Raw genomic sequence first — 18,601 nt, 5'->3', positions numbered from 1 at the left:
CCTAGCCCCCCTGCAATCACCCTCCCCTAGGAAAGATTGAGCTATGACTACTCTCCGAACTCCCAGATTCCACCATCCATCTTAAGTTCTTACATTGGAAAAGCAATAGAAAGTTTTGTCAAAAAAAATAAAGCAATAGAAAGTAAAATCCTGTATACTATCCATGGTGAATAAGGAAACCGGGAAAAAGGAGTAAAAATAGTCTGTTAAGGTTTAGTCAAATACAAGTGTCAAAAACAAATAAACAGGTTCTTTATCTGCTTAATCAAATACTTTGACAACAAAATAAAATTAGTTCATAATATAGCAGCCAAGTGCAGTCTACAAAAACATCTTGGCATCTTGCACTTCTTCTGTTTGATAAACTACTAGTCTTATTTGCTTTAAACTATTTGGTAACATGTGTACTCTCTTAGATTGATAACTATATCATTTCTATCTTTGGCTTCACAGGAAAAATGGATTTCTCTTGGAAGAGGATCTGTGTGCTCCTCCAGGGCATCGTTTTAAGCTAAAAGCAGTTCCCTTCAGCAAAAATCTAACTTTTGGAATTGCAGGTAATCAGTCACTCAGATGCATTCCATATTTCTACAAACTTGAAGGTCCATAGGACATAGGTCATTGTTTCATCTTTGGGTCGCTACTTCAGAAATGACCACACAAGTTGCTAATCGTTGATTCAGATCATCTACAAGTAGGTAGTTAGAGTCGGGATATCAGATCTGAACGTGATAAGATAGCTAGAGAAAAGCCTCATAGAAAAATAACTAAAGAGAGAACTTCATTATGTGGAATGCGCTTTGCATTACTGGACAAATTTCCCTTTGGTCATTCTATTGGCGGTTAGTTGGGCCGATGTGAGCTACAGAATGTAAGGGAGGATAAGTCGTGTTAACTCTTGTATCTGCACTGCTTTATTGCATTAAGGAACTTTGACTCGTATATTTTTTCATTTTTCTTTATTGTTCTTGCAGATGTGAAAGAACTCATTTCCATTCTTGCCGATAGTGAGGAAGAATGTTCCATAATGGGTGCTTATAAGAATGATACAGCCGATTCCTTATGTCCTCCTAGAGTTCGTGCAATGTTGGCATCGCGTGCATGCAAATCATCTGTTGTTATTGGAGATCCACTTGGAAGAAATGAGATGCAAAAGGTATTTTGTTCATTTTACTGTGTTCTTGGATGTATATTCATATCATATGGTATCTGAGATTTCATCCTCTCTACTTGGTACTTCAGCAATTGTCTAGTTTAATGTAGAATTTCTGCAGCCTCTGGCTTGCTTTATGACCCGAGTTTCTTTGTTTCAGATACTTGATAATCTCTCACGCCTCAAGTCTCCGTGGAATTGTCCACATGGTAGACCAACAATGCGTCACTTGGTTGATCTGAGGACCGTACATAGAAGATTAAATGCGGATGAAACCACCTTATGAACTCCAGTTGGCAACATCACCTAACTGAATCGAAGCAGGACTTCTTTTTGTAAATTATTAGACACCTGTAGATTGAAACTGCATTTTGTCTATGGAAATAGAATTATATGACTCATTGTGGTTAATTTAACATTCTTGTTTTCTGTTCGTGAGATATGTGTTATGCTCTAACCCTCCTTCCATCCGTGAAGCTGAGCCTACATAGAGTACAATAAAAAATTCAGTAGCTGGAAATTACTGGCTTCCATCAGGGTATTCCAAAGATGTATTACACTAAGCTCTTGTGTGCCCTCACAATCTTATAAGAGCTCAAGCATTTGTCCCAGAAAAAAAAAAACCAAAGTAACCACCAAGAAAGACGGCATTTTAAATGAAGCAAGCCTGACCAATGAATTAAGACACGAAGACGATATAAGGAATTAATAATAATATACAACATAATCTAAAATCCAAAGGAAAAATTGTTAATACGGAGAATGTCTGCCTTTTCTGCGAGTCTTGTCTGATTTCAGAGCAAGAGTAGAGATCCATGATTGACTTGTAGCAGAACCATCAGACAACCAGCAACAAAGACGACCATCTTCACCACCAGTCCATCCAAAGATACCGTGGTTATCCATGGTCTGACCTGGTACGCCAGACAAGACACTCCTAATGATGCCTTCATGTCCACCGCATAACACTGCTTCTGGAGGACCAATAGCTCGTGTCTCTTTATAAGTTACAGGGAAATAGCCCAAGGAACCACCATTCGTCCCACCAATTACCCAAAAACGGTCTTCCTCCACTGAATAGTGGCAATCAACAAAATAGTCAACCTGCCATCAAAATTTAAGCCAGAGTAGTCAGTTTATGCTCTATCTAACTCAGAATTATTGCCTTAAATAGCACTGCACCTCGAATACAACAGATTTTCCAAGCTATATGATAAATCTTTAATTTATTGTTTTAAAGAAAAATTCCAAGTGCAGAACATTGCAGTTGCCAAGTCTCGAAGATCACTGCCAACTGCAAAGCAGTAGTATGTCTTCCTTTGAACGCATACACATATTAGATATTTAACAAGAACGGAGTAATGAGTTTCCCTGCATAGAGAAAATGAACAGATGTACAAGTCACATACGTTGTCCGCCATCCAGCTCTTGGAGGCCAAGGATCTAGCATCCTCAAAACTGACCTCAGTTCTTTCCTCTTTCCAGTCCCAGACACTGAACCAGAAAAAGACAAACAAAAAAAGGTGAGGATCAGATTTGTCCTCCAAAAGTAAAAAGAAATAGCTTAGATCATGTTCAGAGATATCTACAACAAGGAGGGATGCACAATATACTAAATATACCAACTGTGCTAAAAGGACCAAAAGTGTAGCATAACAGACAAATCAGCATGGAGCTATGGAGCTATGGAGCATATTAGGATGATATGGGTATTATAAAACCTTAAAGTTTCAATGTGTGTCAAACACCAAAGCTTCTGATTCTTCTCCCCAAGAAATCCCACTTTTCCAATAGAGGTTCCCACATTGAGTACCTGTAATTACATCTTGGTATAAGTAGCATACAATCAAAAAGAACAGAAATCTACTTAACGGTAGATAGAAATATGAAAATACTGGAGTGCTCATTAATCAATAAAACTGCAATATGCCAGGCTTTTTCTTCAGAGTTTAGCTAAACATCTGTACTGTACTGATGTCAGAACTAGCAAGTTCAGATGTAAAGAAAAAAGAAATTCAAAATCATTGTGAGAACTGAGAAGAAGACAAGGTGTCGTATACTGAGCATGGATGGAAGTCATGCTCTCATAACAAGAGATGCCAAAAATTTACTACTAGCATACACATGAACTACCTTTTTGTCTTTTTTGAGTACAAGTTAACTGAGATCATGAAAGTTTTCAGTCGCAGTCTGATGTATCTCTATAGATATAACAGCATGGATTTCAGTATAAGCATAACAGTATGAAAAGACATAGGATTGATCTATAGCTAGTGTCTTTTCCACCCTAAGTGATCAGTGGGACTGCACCTTCTCAAAGTACTTGCAGTTATAATTTTTAAATGAAATAAAAAGAAAATATGGACTGCATAAGTTCTTTTTGACATACCGATACCATTTGATCATCATCGTTGATATCTCCACCAGTATCAAATAGACACATCAATCCATCAACCGATGCGGAAATGAGTCTATCATCATAGCCTGGAATAAAGTGCACCTAAAAGTGACCACAAGCAACAAAAGAGACTTCAAGACACAGTATTGTAGTATTTCTAAACAACAATAAAAAAAGGACTTCGGAAAGGCATGCATTGGGAATCATTAAAAGCATAACTAACTCTGCATCGCAACTAGGTCAGTCATTATTTTTTCTCCTCTTGCTCAGATAGTTAAGGAAACATGAAATGAACACCACAATCTCATCTGTGAATGGTAGAGGAGCAGTAATCAGATCACTGAAAACCATAGCAGGTTCAGCACAACATCCAACTGCTTTAACGGAGTTGGAAAATTAGCAATTAAAAGTATAATTAAGTCCCACGCACTCAAACTTCAAAACAAGCTAATAATCTACAGTAAGATAATACCTAGTATGCCTATATGTTACGTTTCTTTTGTGTCATCATTAGAATACAAAACATACTATTAGAAATCAGAAAATACTCAAAGAACACCTCCGGTATTAAATAATAATTCAGAAAACTTGACCATACTAAAATTTTCTCTACAATCATGCGACTAGGAAAGAAATTTCAGATTATTCAGCTCTTAGAAAAACAATTTGAAATGTTGTACTAAAAAGGTTAAAAACTATTATTAACTTATAGAACATTGCTTTACACAATAAACTCAATGGTTTACAACCAACAATGCATGGGAAATGAGTCAATAAACTAGTAGAGTAACACACCTGAGTAACATCTTCCGTATGAGATTCCTCCAAGCATGCAACCTGACACTTGGTCCTGCAATCCCAAAAGAGTATCTGTAGAAAGATAACCACAATGCAATGTCATTTGCCACATATCTCATACAACTAAATAGAGCCAAGTAATTTCATGTGCCTCAGTTAAAAGAATAAGCCAAAACACAACTCTCATGTAATATGAGAATTCTTAGGAATTATATCTGGCATATTGGAATTCTTTTGTAGTTTCAAACAATTTGAAGGCTGAAGCAAGCAGTAAGTTGTTCACGACAGACAAAACTAACTACTTTCCAGGGTCAGATATAGCATTGGGGCACCAACCAGCAGGTGTCAATCACTGTCCTTGCCTTGAACCATTATACCATGCATAGAAACACGAAGTTCACACGCGCTGCTGCTTCAGTGAGGTACAGAGGGAACCCACGAACTAAGATTCAACTAAATTTACCACTACTAACTTGCAGCCACAAGGCTTCGTACCTGAGAATTACACCCGGCAGCAAGCAGATTATGATTAGGTCCACCAAAGGAGAAACTAAATATCTCTTGAGAAGGGCCAGCATTTACGGAAAACACCTGCATTCCATCTATTTGAAATCAAAACAAAATACATCTCAACTCCTAAAGAAAGTACATTGAGTTAAAAACTGGAACCTGCTGAAAAGACCTGGTATCCCAAGCTCTGAGAGTTCCATCAGAAGAACAAGAATGCAGCACATGTGGCGATGAAGGATCCGAAAAGGAAATTTGATTAATCGTCGAGGAATGACCATTACATTCCCCAATGTACTGTGCAGTAGCTAAAGAGTACAACTTAATCGCATTAGTTGAGAGTGATACCGCCATTGATGTCCAATCATTCCTATAAACACGAACATTCAGTGAGAATTTTAGGACCAAAAATTACTGCTAATACATAAAAATCAATAAGAAAGTGAAAGGAAAAACGGAGAGAATTACTTGGGAACAATTTGAAAAACGTAATCGTCGGCGAAGTTAGTCTGAATAGAGTTTCTGATACCAAATCGCTTAGAATTGTTGGATATTGGGAGCGCCTGCGATTGTCCTTCTATGTCCATCTCCTCTGCGCCCTCCATTTTCTTCTTCTGTGAAGAAACTGAACCTCCGGCACGCAGGGTTTAGGGTTTGGACTATTTTTTATTATTTTACTTTTTTGTTGTTGTTGATTTATTTAGGAATTAGGGTTAGACTCTCTCACAAAATACAACCACCTTGATTCTGACTAGAGGTTTTTTTAAAATAAGGTAGTGAAATTTGTCATCTTAAATGTTATATAGTATAGTAGTTATACAAGCTTTTAATGATGAAATGAAGAAGAATGAACTAGAGGCATTTGATGGAAGACGGATGAACTTGTTACTTGTATCGCATTCTTCTTCGTGACTAATTGAATTACAATCCCACACATTCCTCTTCGTGATCTTTATATCTATTATTCTTCAAGATCATTTCTGACTAACTGAATTATAATCCCAGGTAAATTAGATATAGAACCTAATAATTAATTTAGGTTTGAATATTTAGTTTCATCGTGCCCTGCTGCATTGTATGTCTGATGAAAATAAGGGCTTCCGACTGAGATTCTTTAAAGAGAACTAACTTTGATGATTATCATTGTATCTAAACGAGTGAGACAACAAAGTTTGACAAATACATTCTTTTCTAGCCAAAGATGGAGAAAAATAGAACGATATGGACTTTCAATCAACGATGTGATAGTCTGTGCTAGCCTACTCGACAGAGCTTATGTTTTGTCAGACTTCACACCAAAAAAATTAACATTAACCCCAAGTAAATTAGTGGTTATGAACATAAGAGGAAAAATATATTCAGCACTGATGCCTTCATGTGTCAACCCCTGAACCTGATATATAAAGCAATTTGAAAATAAGCAGACTACTTGTTCACGACTAATTTCGTCCACCTAGATAAATATTTTCGAATAATGACACGGAGAAATCAAACATGTTTTTAATACTCTAGAACGTTGAACTAGTTCCGAAACAACCAGATAGTTTAAGCAGAAACATCTAAAAGAGATACGTCAGGTCAGGAAGATACAGATATTTGATGCAAGTTGTGCAAACACCATTATCAGTAGAACTAAAACAATAGTACAAAAGTCAAAACAATCTAAAGCATATAAAGGTATGTTTTTCGGCTCAGGTGGATGAAAATGATAATAATGTCCCTCATAACAAACTCCCATGGGCCATAAACTTCTTTTACTTTCATGAACTGAAAAGGGACAACTTGTAACCATGCCACTCTAGTGCATTGCTGAAAGCAAGCCAACAGGTCTTCAGCAACAGCGTCTACTTATGCACCCGAGCTTCTGCTTCTTGCCTATGCAGCTTCACCTTCTGCCTTAGGTTTCGCATCTACCACCTCAGCAGCTTTAGCAGAAGGCTTTATCACTTCTTGCTCTGCAGAAGAGAACAAAATTGGGTTTTTACATGCAGCAAACTAGGAGGGAAAATCTCACAACATTAATAAAACTCAGACATAATCCAAACGGTATTACACATGTGGGCACTCTTTTAAAGTTCAAATACAAATTGCCTATGGTATGACGATATATCAGGTGTAGTCGCACAATGTTTTGGGTCTAGGGAGGGTAGAGAGTAAGCAAACCTTACCAACCCTACCTCAGAGATGAAGAGGTTGTTTATCATAGACTTGGCTCAAGAAAAATCGTCCAAAGCAGTCCCGAAAAAAAAGCAATGGAAGTACAAGAAATAAAAAACAAAACAAAAATAGTACAGCAGATAATAACAAAATGGAAACAACAAAAAAATAATAAAATAATCGAGGTACATAGTAATAGAAATCAAAAAAAAAAAAAACTACAATGGCGATACTACAACTACTAACTGATAGAAAAACAATGCACTAGGTGTCCACACCCTACCATCTAAGGTCATGTCCTTGGTAGGCTGAAATTGCATCATATCCTCTCTCTAATCTACCCCAATACTATTTTGGTTTCCCTCTACCTCTCGTAAACCCATCCATAACGAACCTCTCACACCTCCGTACTAGGACATACGAGCATCTCCTCTTCACAAATTGTCTATGGTAAAGTATGTCATTACTTCCTTCAGGAAATATCCTGATTGGCATATCTACAACATGTATCTCAAACTTATCCGCCTCTTAACATCAACTTTTGGAAGGAGGCAAGACTAGGAGTCGAACTTCATCCTGAAACACAACAAGAGAGGCATACACTAATATCTACTTCTCAAGTTCTAGAATCTTTCTAGTTCTTGATTTCTCATCATAACAGTTTTTGAAATGTCATCAGATCAACGATTTAACATATAAAGTCAAGTACCTTAAATCTTATCAACTAAAATAATATAATTACTACTCTTTGTATACCACTTTATTCTTTCAAAAAGAAGTTTAGAATCTATTAGTTGATCTTGCAACGGAAGGGTTATATTTTATAGACATGATTGGAGGTCTGAATTTTTTCCTAACGGAACTTGTTGGTCTTATTGAATACAATCAGAAACAGTTGGTACAACAAGGATTTGGCCAAGTTCACCAATTTCAACCATATCAATTTTGAAGAATCACATATGATTCCAAACATGATTTATAACACAATGCATGCATTCCTCATCATATTTAGAACTTTTCTTTGCAAGCAACATGCTTCAATAGGTTTGCTATTGAATTCTTCCCCGCCCTGTGCATTACGGAGGAGAGAACAAGGAAAAGAAAACTTCAATATGCAGAAAGAAGGGCCAAAAGAAGTGCAAGATACATAATAGTTGTAATAGTGAGGATGCAAATCTAACAACACATCATCATAAACAAAAAGCAACAATCTATACATGCTTCAGAGCTGTCAAATTACCTTCATCGTCACTCTCATCAAGGTCATCCCCCATATCACCTCCCATTCCACCCATCATTCCAGCCATATCACCTCCCATTCCACCCATCATGCCACCCATTCCTCCCATCATCCCACCCATTCCGCCCATTCCACCCATCATTCCGCCCATTCCACCCATTCCGCCCATTCCGCCCATCATTGAAGCCATATCACCTCCCATTCCACCCATATCACCGAATTTCTACAAATTACACAAGTGAATAGAAAGATTAAAAGATATTCCAAATCAAAAAAGCAACATATAGATAGAGTACCACAGTAAATTCTTACTGAGAAATCCATTGAATTCATATCCATATCCCCAGGACCTAAAAATGTTTGAAACAGTAAAAAAGTCAGTTTTTGCATGTGTGATAACAGCTACTGTAAGAGATTGACAGATCATGATAGAGATGATACCAGCATCAGGTTCATCATCTTCATCCACCCACTTGTCCCAATCTACCTTCACATAGTGTGGTGCTTTACCGTCTCCACGCAATAATTTAGTCCACCATTTTGGCTCTGCTTTTTGCAAAATGCAGAATATGCTTCTCACGCCGGTACTAATTTTGCTCTCCTTCAGAATGAAATTGCAAAATTACAATGCAATTCTATATAACATGGATAAACAATTGTAGTGATTAAATAAGGCCCACTTAAATTTGTATGTTGATCTGACCCAGTTCCCTTCACCACTACCTACTATATTATGACAGCTAAATCACACAAACTACCATCCACTTGTTACTATTTGATGATTGATAAATCACCTACTTGTTGACATCTTACTGTAACTAGAAAATAAAGTTAGGGTTTCAAATTGGTTCAACTACACTTGTGATTTGGCTTCTATAAGCATGATTTACAACATGACACTAGTTCTACCTAACCTGCCCCAATTGGAAATATAATACAGACAGGCATGATATGAGTAGCTAGCAAATTCAAATCAATCCAATGATGTAACGAAATCAAATAACTACTTCCTACCTCAACATTAACTTTATCCTGAAGCTCAAGCTTCAACTCATAGTGACGGTCACCTGCCCCAGCACTAGCAGAGAAGTTAAACACTCCTTCTGGATCCAAGTTTACTTTTGGATCTTTAGCATCTGGTAGCATCACAGTGAGATACACCACATCAGGCCTTTGTGCCCACTTGACTTCTGGATGGAGGCTGTCAACCAAGAAAAAGTTTATCTTTAGCTAAAAGAGAGAAATTTTAATACATATGCAAGGGGTGTTGTGCAAATTAGATGAGTCACAATATAATCACATACAGAGGATGACAAAAGAAATTCTCTAAGCAGATAAACAAAGTGGCATTCAGCACACAAATTTACAAACTAAAATACAAAGTCGTTCCATCATTTTAATATTTGGCTAGAGGAAATAATCTTCACCTTCTCCATTCAGGAGATAATATTTCACACGAATCCTACCAGATCATTTCCAGTTTGACTGGTAGAGATATAGCAATGTTACTACTATTACTAGCTAATGAGCAAAAGAGAATCAATCACCAGAATCAGTGTGTAGTGTATCTCAGGAAACATGCATATTTGCTCACGACACCTGACACTAGTACCCGAAACCTATATTGCTCGAAATCTTCAAAAACACCACTCCTACAAGTGTCACAACATTATTGAAGAGTCCGAGCAACATAGCCTGAAACTATACAACTGCAAGAAAATCATAAAATATACATGGTGTAACTACTTGACCTGAGAACAGAGAATCTTCTCCAAATCACTAATACGCCCTCCGATTAATCCTAAATCAGAAGGATATGCAATTATTACTGATACCACTTCAGTATCCCCTTAATAATATATATTAATTTCTAGCATTTTAGCTTCTCTTTTACACACAAATAAAACTATTTTAAACAAAAAAACTGATGATTAAGTAAGAAAAAATTGCCATAAACCACAATAAACAAAATACATCAATATTTCTGCAGTTGTACCAAAATCACAGTCATACATAAATGGATAAACACAACAACAACAAAAACAAAATAACCAGTATAATACAACGAAAAAAAAATTAAAAAATCGCAAAAAAAAGACGATAATAACCGGAGATCTTACGAAAATATAAAGTGAAAGCAAAAAATAAATCAGTTGAGAATCGTACAGAGAGATATAGATTTACCTCATATTTGAATATATATTTTTTCTAGAGCAGATGAGAAGAGTTAAAGGAAGAGAGACTGAAAAACCCTAAAAATAGTGTAGCGGCAGAGATGATAATACAGAACCCTTCAAGTAGTAGTTAAAACGTGTGAGAGCTCACTTCCCAATGTCTTCCAATTATACCCTCTCTTTATCTTTTTTTCTTTTTCTTTATGTAGGTTTAATTTTGTCTATCTTTTTACTAAAGTTATCTTGACCATTTTTTTTTAGCAAATAATAATAATAATATTTTGGACTGTATTACCTATTGTTTCATAACATATTATATTGTGTTGTGTTGGATAGATTGTATTGTTATATAATGTTACACATTTATTATTTAAATAATAAATCTATCGGAAAAATAGGATACAAGGAAGAGTTATTATGAAAAGATAGGAAAAAATATGAAGTATAATTATTAATAATAAATAAAGATAAAATGTGAAGAAAATATTAAAGTAATGACGCAATCATACTGATTGGTCAATACATGAAATGATTCTTTTCGTCGTCATCTAATGACGGATTTAAACTAAACGATACGATACAATAATTCGAGAAAGACGTTGTATTTGAATTAACAATGCAATACAATACAAGTAGTAACAACCATCCAAAACAAGGTGTCAATGAAATCTCACAAATTGGATTTGGAGAGAATAAAATGTGCGCAAATTTTACTATTTACTTGTAAAGGTAGTAGGGAAGCTATTTCCAAGAGAGTCTCAATAAATTACCCAAAAATTTGTATTGAAAGTTCAATTACATACTTTAATTTTAGGAGTAATCTCTTCTTTTTCACTATTTTGCATTCCTTGTTCCATGATTTTTCTCAATTCTCTCTAAAGAAATCTTTGTAAATTTGTAATCACTTAATTTTATAAGTTTTTGTAAGATTTTTTTGTAATTACTAAAGGTTGATTAAGGACTTGGAGGAAGTCGATTAATGCAAATATTGTTGATGGGTATTTGAAAGTATAATTTACCTAAATTGCATAGTGCAAAGAGTAAATTACATCATATCCCTATCTTTTTTTAAATTACAATAATCCCTTAAAATTTGTACCTTTCGAATATATAAGTCACCATCATGATACATTAATTCACCATCCGGATACATTAATTCTAATACAAGAAGAATCTTTCTATTGCGCTAAAAAAGGAATAAAATATGAAAATTAATTAAATCTCATAAATTACACTTATGTTTCTCCTTACTCTCAATCATACAAAGGCAAATCCTATCAGAACGAAGAAATTCAAAATTTCAAATTGCTCCCCCCATCCACGAAGAAACCTTTCAGATTTGATTAAAAAACTTTTGTCGAAATTTTGGGTAAACAAGGTGACTTATGAAGGATACAAAAGAGATGAAATTGTTGTTGGACAAAAGATTTCCTTTTGAATCTTCAAGTTCATTGAAGATCCTTTCAATTTTGTAACGACTTGTTCCCGGCCTTTTTCACAGTATTTGGATCGAAAATTAGGGGTCGAAAAACTTTTTCGTAGTATTTGGATTTTCCCAACCTAGTCCAGATTTGGACGAAATTGGAGTCTTTGAGGTGTAGGGAAATCTGGTAACAATCAGGTGAATCATTTATGATTTTGATTGTATGAATAGTTAGATAACTCATTGAGAAATCCGTACGACTTTACGGAATTGAATTCGGGTGAGTAGAACTCCCGAAATCGATCTTAGCGCCAAGGATATTTTTCTGAGCGTCGTGGTTGGAGGTGTGTTGTGAAATGGGAATTTTGGAATTCTCAAAATAGCTCTTTGTTTCGTTCTAGCCGCTTTGGCGCTGGATTTTACCGCTCTGGTGGGGCAGCTACAGCGGGATGAGGGCCGCTGTGGCGGGCTCGACGCGACTTAAGGTCATTAATAAACCCATAAATGACCTTATTATGCACTTTTTGACTTTTAGAGCTAAGAAACGAACCCCATGCGACTCCTAAGGTAAGCTTTTCACTCCCCGAATCCATTTTTTTATCCGTAGAATGTAATAGAATGGGTGAATATTGATGGGGGAGGGTTTTGTTATAGATTCTATGGTGGAAACAACCCTAAATTGGATAATTGGGATTATAGGTATGATCTAGGGTTCATAGAATTGTTAGTAATTCGGGTAATTAGTGATTGTTTATTGATTCCGGCATAACTAACTTGGATCGGTTGCCACGTTCCGGCATAACTATGGGATCGATTGCCACGTTCCGGCATAATTATGGGATCAGATACTGCGTTCCGATATGCTAACTGTTTGGGTTGGGTTCCATGAGAGGACTAATGATTTGATATAATTGCGTATCATGAGAAATGTTCGTTGTTCGTAAATATTGATAACATTGTATATGTTGATATATATGCATGTGATTATAATGTTGTCTTGACTTGCTTATGTTGCACTTAGTGGGATAGCCGCGAGATCCTACCAGTACGTTGTGGTTGTGTACTGATACTGCACTTGCTCTTATTTTTGTTGAGTACATGACATCTTCAAGCGGCTACTGACAGACCTCACTTAGGAGATCAGTGATCGTTCAAATTTAAGGGTGAGTCAATTCTTCCGGGCTGCCATGGGTTCTCTTTCGTCTATGTCCACCATTTTCCGGACTTAGACTATGTTCTATTAGTTATTAGTACATTAGATTGGGGTTGCATCCCTTCTTGTTTAGACTTGTTGAACTTTAGATGTTTTGGTACATTGACTTTCAGGTTCTAGGTTAATTTTTCCGCATTGTTTAGTTCATTGTTAGACTTTTGTTGGAGTTTATAGGAACTCCCTATTTATTTCCTTAGTATTTAACTTGCTTCCGTAACTTAAATGTCTTAGTTTTTGTTTAGTTACTTGGTTTGAATTGTAGTAGTGGTTTTTCCACCGGAGAGTTAGTGTGGGTGTCAATCACGACGGTCGGGGTCATGACAAATTTTGATTCAAAATTGTTGATAATTTTTAGATTCAAAATTCTTCTCCTAGTTTATTGAAGATCCTTTTAATTTTGATTCAAAATTGTCGAAAATTTTGAAAAGATACATCATGAATATCTTTGCTACTTAGCATTTACTATTTATGTATCTTGTTTAAGTTGATAAATATTGTATTTATACTAGATACATTAAATAAATAATTGTTGCCCATAACATGTTAGATTTGAGATCGATACATTATCGTGTGGTAATTGCTATGCAATTGATACATTTAGTATAAATTCAAATTTACGTATCATATCTAAAAAAAATAGTGCATGATACATTACTATTTATGTATCTCGTTTAAATTGATAAGATTGTATTTATACTAGATACATTAAGGAAGTAATTGTTACCCATAGGATCTTAGATTTAAGATCGATACATTACCGTGTGGTAGTTCTATGTAATTGATATATTTAGTATAAATTCGAATTTACATATCATATCTACAAAATTAGTGCATGATACAATACTATTTATGTATCTCATTTAAATTGATAAGTATTGTATTGTTACGGAATACATTAAACATGTAATTGTTGTCCATAAGTTGTTTGATCTGAGATCGATACATTTAGTATAAATTAGTATTTATGTATCATGCCCATATAATTTGATGTAGCTATGTATCATATACAAAAAAAAATATAAATATGATAAACAATGATTTAATTATAGAATAGTACTACACATACATAACAAACATATGATACATATATATATATATGAGTGACACTTTTATGATTCGTTTTTGTCCTAATTTTCTCGTTGTTTGTTTTGTCATGTCCATATAGGGGTGGTTTATATTGAGTCTACACTCTAATCATCTCTCTAACATTAAAACGCTTGTCTTTGTGTATGAAAAATTACCCCAATATTCACATGGTTTTCCTGTAAAAAAAAAAGAACTAGAAAGAAAAATAAAATAAAGAATTACCTCTTGATTAACTTTAAATCATTAACTAGAGAGAGAAAATATTTATAATTAAAAATAAAGGAGTGATGAAGGTAACTAGTGATATAGTGGAGTGATTATAGGCATGAAAAAAGGAGGGAAATAGTGGAGTCGGTAGATTGTAAGTTATGTATCTGGAAAGGAGATAATTTGTGAAAAAAAGAGAAATTTTTGTGATTTTTTAAAACGATAGGGAATAATAGAAAATAGGGTAAGAAAAAAATGTATAGTTAGGTAATTTTTCCTATTTGGTATAGCAAAATATGTGAATTATACTTGAGGTGTTTATGACTTCTTATATGTGAATAAAAAATATTTAAATTAACATATATTTAAAATATGTTAATGGTGCATTGAATGATTAGAGATAATATTTATTAGGGATGTTTTCTCCTAATAAAAATCACTAATAAGAAATAAAAGAAGTTTTCTCCTAGTATTATTTTCCTCCAACTTCAACACTAATACATCAAAATTTGTCGTTCTCATATAATCTCTCAATTTTAAAATAAATAATGAAAATTTACTTAGGAGTTCCATGTAAAAAATAAAAGATAATTTGTGCTCCAAGACAATAATGTAGTAATTAGTATGGTAAAAGTAAATTTTGCCCAAATTTTTTTTTTTTTGGTTAATAAATCAAAGAGCAATGAGATACAGGAATAAAAAAAAAGACTGCGTAATGGACATAGTCCCATTACTTTAGTAGACTACTATGCAATTCCTAGCCACTTAGCATTAGAGGTAACAATAAACTGTAGCATAAACATATGTTTCATTTCCTTTTACATAGGATAGAAATTATGATTCTCTACCCAACTATTCACCTTTAACATGTCTAAGACCTCTAGCATGAACATCTTGGATGATCAATTTTGTGAGAAGCTCCGTTGGCCTTTGCTGTTGTTGAAAGACATGCATGTTCCTTTCCCTCCAGATATGTTAGATGGTGGCTTCAAGGACCATTCTGTAAACTTCAGCTCTACTACTCTTATATGTAGCATTTGCAGTAACCCATGCTAATTCATAATTCCAGCTTCTAGGTGACCGAGAGATTCCAAGCCAGTTGATAATTTTCTGCCATATTTGAGCAGAGACTGTGTAAGCAAAGAACAGACGTAGGTGACTCTCATCTGCCATAGAACATCAAGGGCAACTAGGATTCACAACCATTCCCCATTTCAGCAGTCTGTCCCTAGTGTAAAATTTATTTAGTGCAGCCAGTCTCAAGATAAAGATCCATCTAGGCACTCCCAGATTGTTGCACACTAATCTTCTCCATTCAACTTTTTGAAAATCCCCCCTGAGCCTTAGGAATATCTGCTTGATTGAGAATTGCTTCATCTCATGTATTTTTACCATGCTAAATCCAGCTTTTTCCACATATTTAGTAGCCTTTAAGATTCTTTGAATTATCCAAAATGTCTACCTTGGCACTTTCTCATATAGTACCCTATTTTTACCATTATAAATGTGGATACATTTGACCCATAAAGTGTCCTTCTTTTGGAATATGTTCCATAGTAGCTTTACTATTGCTGCTTTGTTCCATGTATGAATGTCCAATATGTTTAGCCCCCCTGCAGACTCAGGCTGACAAACTTTGTTCCAGGCCAGTAGAGCTTTCTTTGAGAGTTCGACACCACCAATCCATAAAAACCTTCTACAAGTAGCTTCAATGATTTTAACCACTTTCTTAGGAAGAACAAAGATTTGAGCCCATAATACTTGAATTGAGAATAACACTGATAAAATCAGTTGAGTTCTCCCAGCATATGAAAGGAATTTTGTGGTCCACGAATTTACCCTTCCTAAGATCTTGTCTATCAAAGGTTGGCATTGGACTACAAAAACTCTTTTTGTGCTCAAAGGAACTCCTAGATATCTTATGAGAAGTTCACCTTTCGAAAAGTCAAGCATCTCTATGATTTCTTTTTGCACCTCGCTAGTTATTCCTCCACATTACACAGAGCATTTGGTATGGTTGGCTACCAGGCCAGAGGACTTGGAAATACACTGAAATTGAGTAAACAAGTACTTCATTAATTCCACATCTCCTCTACAAAACAAGAGCAAATCATCTGCAAACCAGTTGTATAAGATTCAGCCTAGCACATTTATGATGGAAGTTAAAATTTGGGTTCTCTCCTGTCTTTCTAAGTAGCCTGCTTAAGTACTCCATTACTAAGACAAAAAGGAAAGGGGATAAGGGGTCCCCTTGTCTCAACCCTTTTCTTGCTTCAAAAGGTTTTGTTGGTTTGCCATTTACAATAATAGCATTGGAATACAATTTTAACACAAGTCATTACCCACCCCACAAATTTGGGAGGAAAGTTTAGACAAACCAAAACTTGTTCAAGGAAGGGCTATTCCACCGAGTAATAAGCTTTTTGCATGTCAATTTTGAGCATACACCTCGGAGAGATTCCTTTCCTATTGTACCCCTTTACAAGCTCATCACTTAGTAGGATGTTATCAGTTATAACCCTACCAGGTATGAAACCAGCCTGCCCAGGGTCAATTACACTGTCCACCACACTTTGAAGCCTCTTAGTCATTATTTTGGAGATTATCTTATACAAGGTAGTACAACATGATATAGGGCGAAACTCCTTAATAAACATAGATTGTTGTACCTTTGGTACCAATGTAACAACATTGCAGTTTATTGCCTTATACATCCAGTTGTTGTTGAAAAACTACAACACTGCCTCTGTAATCTCCTTTCTCACCACACGCCAAGTTTTCTTAAAGAATAATGCATTAAACCCATCATATCCAGGGGCTTTTAGATCAACAATATCTTTCAAAGCCAATAAAACTTCTTCTTCAACAATATGGGCTATAAGATGTAATTGTTGCTCCCTATTTAAAATATGCCCATTACTCATGATTTTAGGATCAACAACTGGTAATTGTTCAGCACATGTTCCTACTAGTTGTTTGTAAAATAATGTAGCTTCCTTCTCAATCGCCTCCCCTGTTTGAAGGATCTCCCCTTGCTCTCTGAGACCAATCTAGTGATTTGATTTTGTGCAATTCTGCTCCTGATACTAGTATGAAAAAAGGTAGAGTTGCTATCACCGAGGTTGAGCCATTGAACCCTAGACTTCTGTCTTAGAATACTTTCTTCCACCATGGTCCATTTTTCCAGTTCTAGTTTCAGGTTCTTTTCACGATCAAATAATTCTTGGTCATTCAGACTGTGTCGAAGTTTCACTTGGATTCGCTGTAGTTGATCCCTAATAACCTGATCCTCTGCTCCACTTTTGAGTATTCCTTCCTGTTCAATACCTTCATAGCTTCCTTCATCTTTTTTAACTTTTTCCATACTTTCACCATGTAGGTCCCTTTAGCAAGTAAATCCCATGTCTTTCCCACAATGCCCATAAATTCCTTATGATTGCATAGGTGATTAAGGAACCGAAAGGCCTAGCCTGTGTTTCTAGTGGTTTCTCAATAGTAACACTCAACAAAGTATGATCATAGAAGTGTGGATCTTTTGCTTCAACTTCAAGATGTGGCCATGTGCTCATCCAGGTAGGGTTAACGAGGGATCTGTCAATTCTACTGTGAACATGAGAATTCGTCCACGTATAAAATCTTCCCACAATCTTGAGTACTGTCAACCCTGTATTTGTCAACAATGTATTAAAATCCTTTACTTGAGGTTCTTGAATCTGTCTCCCCAACCTATCATCGTGATTCAATACCGCATTAAAATCACCCATTACGAGCCATGGATTCTGAATATTGGGTTTCAGTGTCTCAATGTCTCTCTACATATCTTTCATGTCATCAATAGTATGAAGTCCATACACTGCAGTGAACAAAAACCCAAGGTCTTCATTCCTTTTCTGTATTGAGCAGTGTATAAGTTGTGCACTTGTGCTGAGTACAGTCAGGTCTACAATATTGTGATCCCATACCAACCATATCCTTCATTTATCTTGGCCAACATAATTATCTGTCGAGCTCCAGTGAGGAAAAACCTTCTGTATTATGTTTGGTGCTCTTTGCTTAGTTACTCTATGCTCTGTAATGGCTAGGACTATAAAAATTGATGGAAGAAACAAAAAACATCCTTAAACTTCCAATTATTTTCAAAGTTTTTTTTACAGATTGTCTATATTTCAGAGTGATCTTTAATTTCATCCTTAGATATGATATTTTTTATTGTTTGTCAACTCTACTCATTTAATGGGAAATTAT

At 35.4% G+C, this 18,601-nt stretch overlaps 3 protein-coding genes across 4 annotated transcripts in view; 1 reads left to right on the top strand and 2 right to left on the bottom strand.

Moving 5' to 3' along the window:
* Positions 1-1,586, top strand: part of LOC102596485 (DNA mismatch repair protein PMS1) — a 10,289-nt gene extending 8,703 nt beyond the window's left edge. The window contains exons 9-11 of the mRNA XM_006359325.2: positions 454-557; positions 975-1,156; positions 1,314-1,586. Coding sequence (XP_006359387.1) covers positions 454-557; positions 975-1,156; positions 1,314-1,439 — 412 coding nt within the window. The 3' untranslated portion in view covers positions 1,440-1,586. The remainder of the gene's footprint in view (positions 1-453; positions 558-974; positions 1,157-1,313) is intronic.
* An 87-nt stretch (positions 1,587-1,673) lies between these two features.
* On the bottom strand, positions 1,674-5,521 carry LOC102595934 (WD repeat-containing protein 89 homolog). Of its 2 annotated transcripts, none has more exons than XM_006359323.2 (8): positions 5,325-5,521; positions 5,019-5,226; positions 4,845-4,940; positions 4,347-4,421; positions 3,543-3,653; positions 2,875-2,966; positions 2,563-2,647; positions 1,674-2,260 (listed from the first exon to the last, which is right to left on the bottom strand). In XM_006359323.2, exons 1-8 carry the CDS (start codon positions 5,459-5,461, stop codon positions 1,904-1,906), a joined length of 1,161 nt encoding a protein of 386 aa, XP_006359385.1. In that variant the 5' UTR covers positions 5,462-5,521; the 3' UTR covers positions 1,674-1,903. The 2 variants fall into 2 exon arrangements, with proteins under 2 accessions (XP_006359385.1, XP_006359386.1); XM_006359324.2 differs by having other exon boundaries at positions 1,674-2,257; positions 5,325-5,514.
* An 884-nt stretch (positions 5,522-6,405) lies between these two features.
* LOC102595594 (uncharacterized protein OsI_027940) lies at positions 6,406-10,521 on the bottom strand (the record flags this gene model as incomplete). Its single annotated transcript, NM_001318634.1, is given in 6 exon segments — positions 6,406-6,811; positions 8,254-8,476; positions 8,566-8,603; positions 8,695-8,854; positions 9,268-9,454; positions 10,438-10,521. Coding segments are annotated over 6 exon segments (693 nt in total). The 5' UTR covers positions 10,443-10,521.
* Positions 10,522-18,601: the final 8,080 nt, after the last annotated feature.

Source organism: Solanum tuberosum, unplaced genomic scaffold (assembly GCF_000226075.1).
Source record: "Solanum tuberosum cultivar DM 1-3 516 R44 unplaced genomic scaffold, SolTub_3.0 scf00298, whole genome shotgun sequence".
Classification (NCBI taxonomy): Eukaryota; Viridiplantae; Streptophyta; class Magnoliopsida; order Solanales; family Solanaceae; genus Solanum; species Solanum tuberosum.
The sequence above is the reverse complement of the archived record's forward strand: the minus strand, read 5'-3'. Positions and strand labels throughout refer to the sequence as shown.

Coding starts and splice junctions, on each gene's coding strand:
- LOC102595934 (XM_006359323.2), bottom strand. CDS start 5,461: ATGGAGGGCGCAGAGGAGATGGACATAGAAGGACAATCGCAGGCGCTC. Junction 5,227..5,324: donor GTTTTTCAAATTGTTCCCAA/GTAATTCTCTCC, acceptor TCGTGTTTATAG/GAATGATTGGACATCAATGG. Junction 2,261..2,562: donor AGAGCTGGATGGCGGACAAC/GTATGTGACTTG, acceptor AAATTTTGATGG/CAGGTTGACTATTTTGTTGA.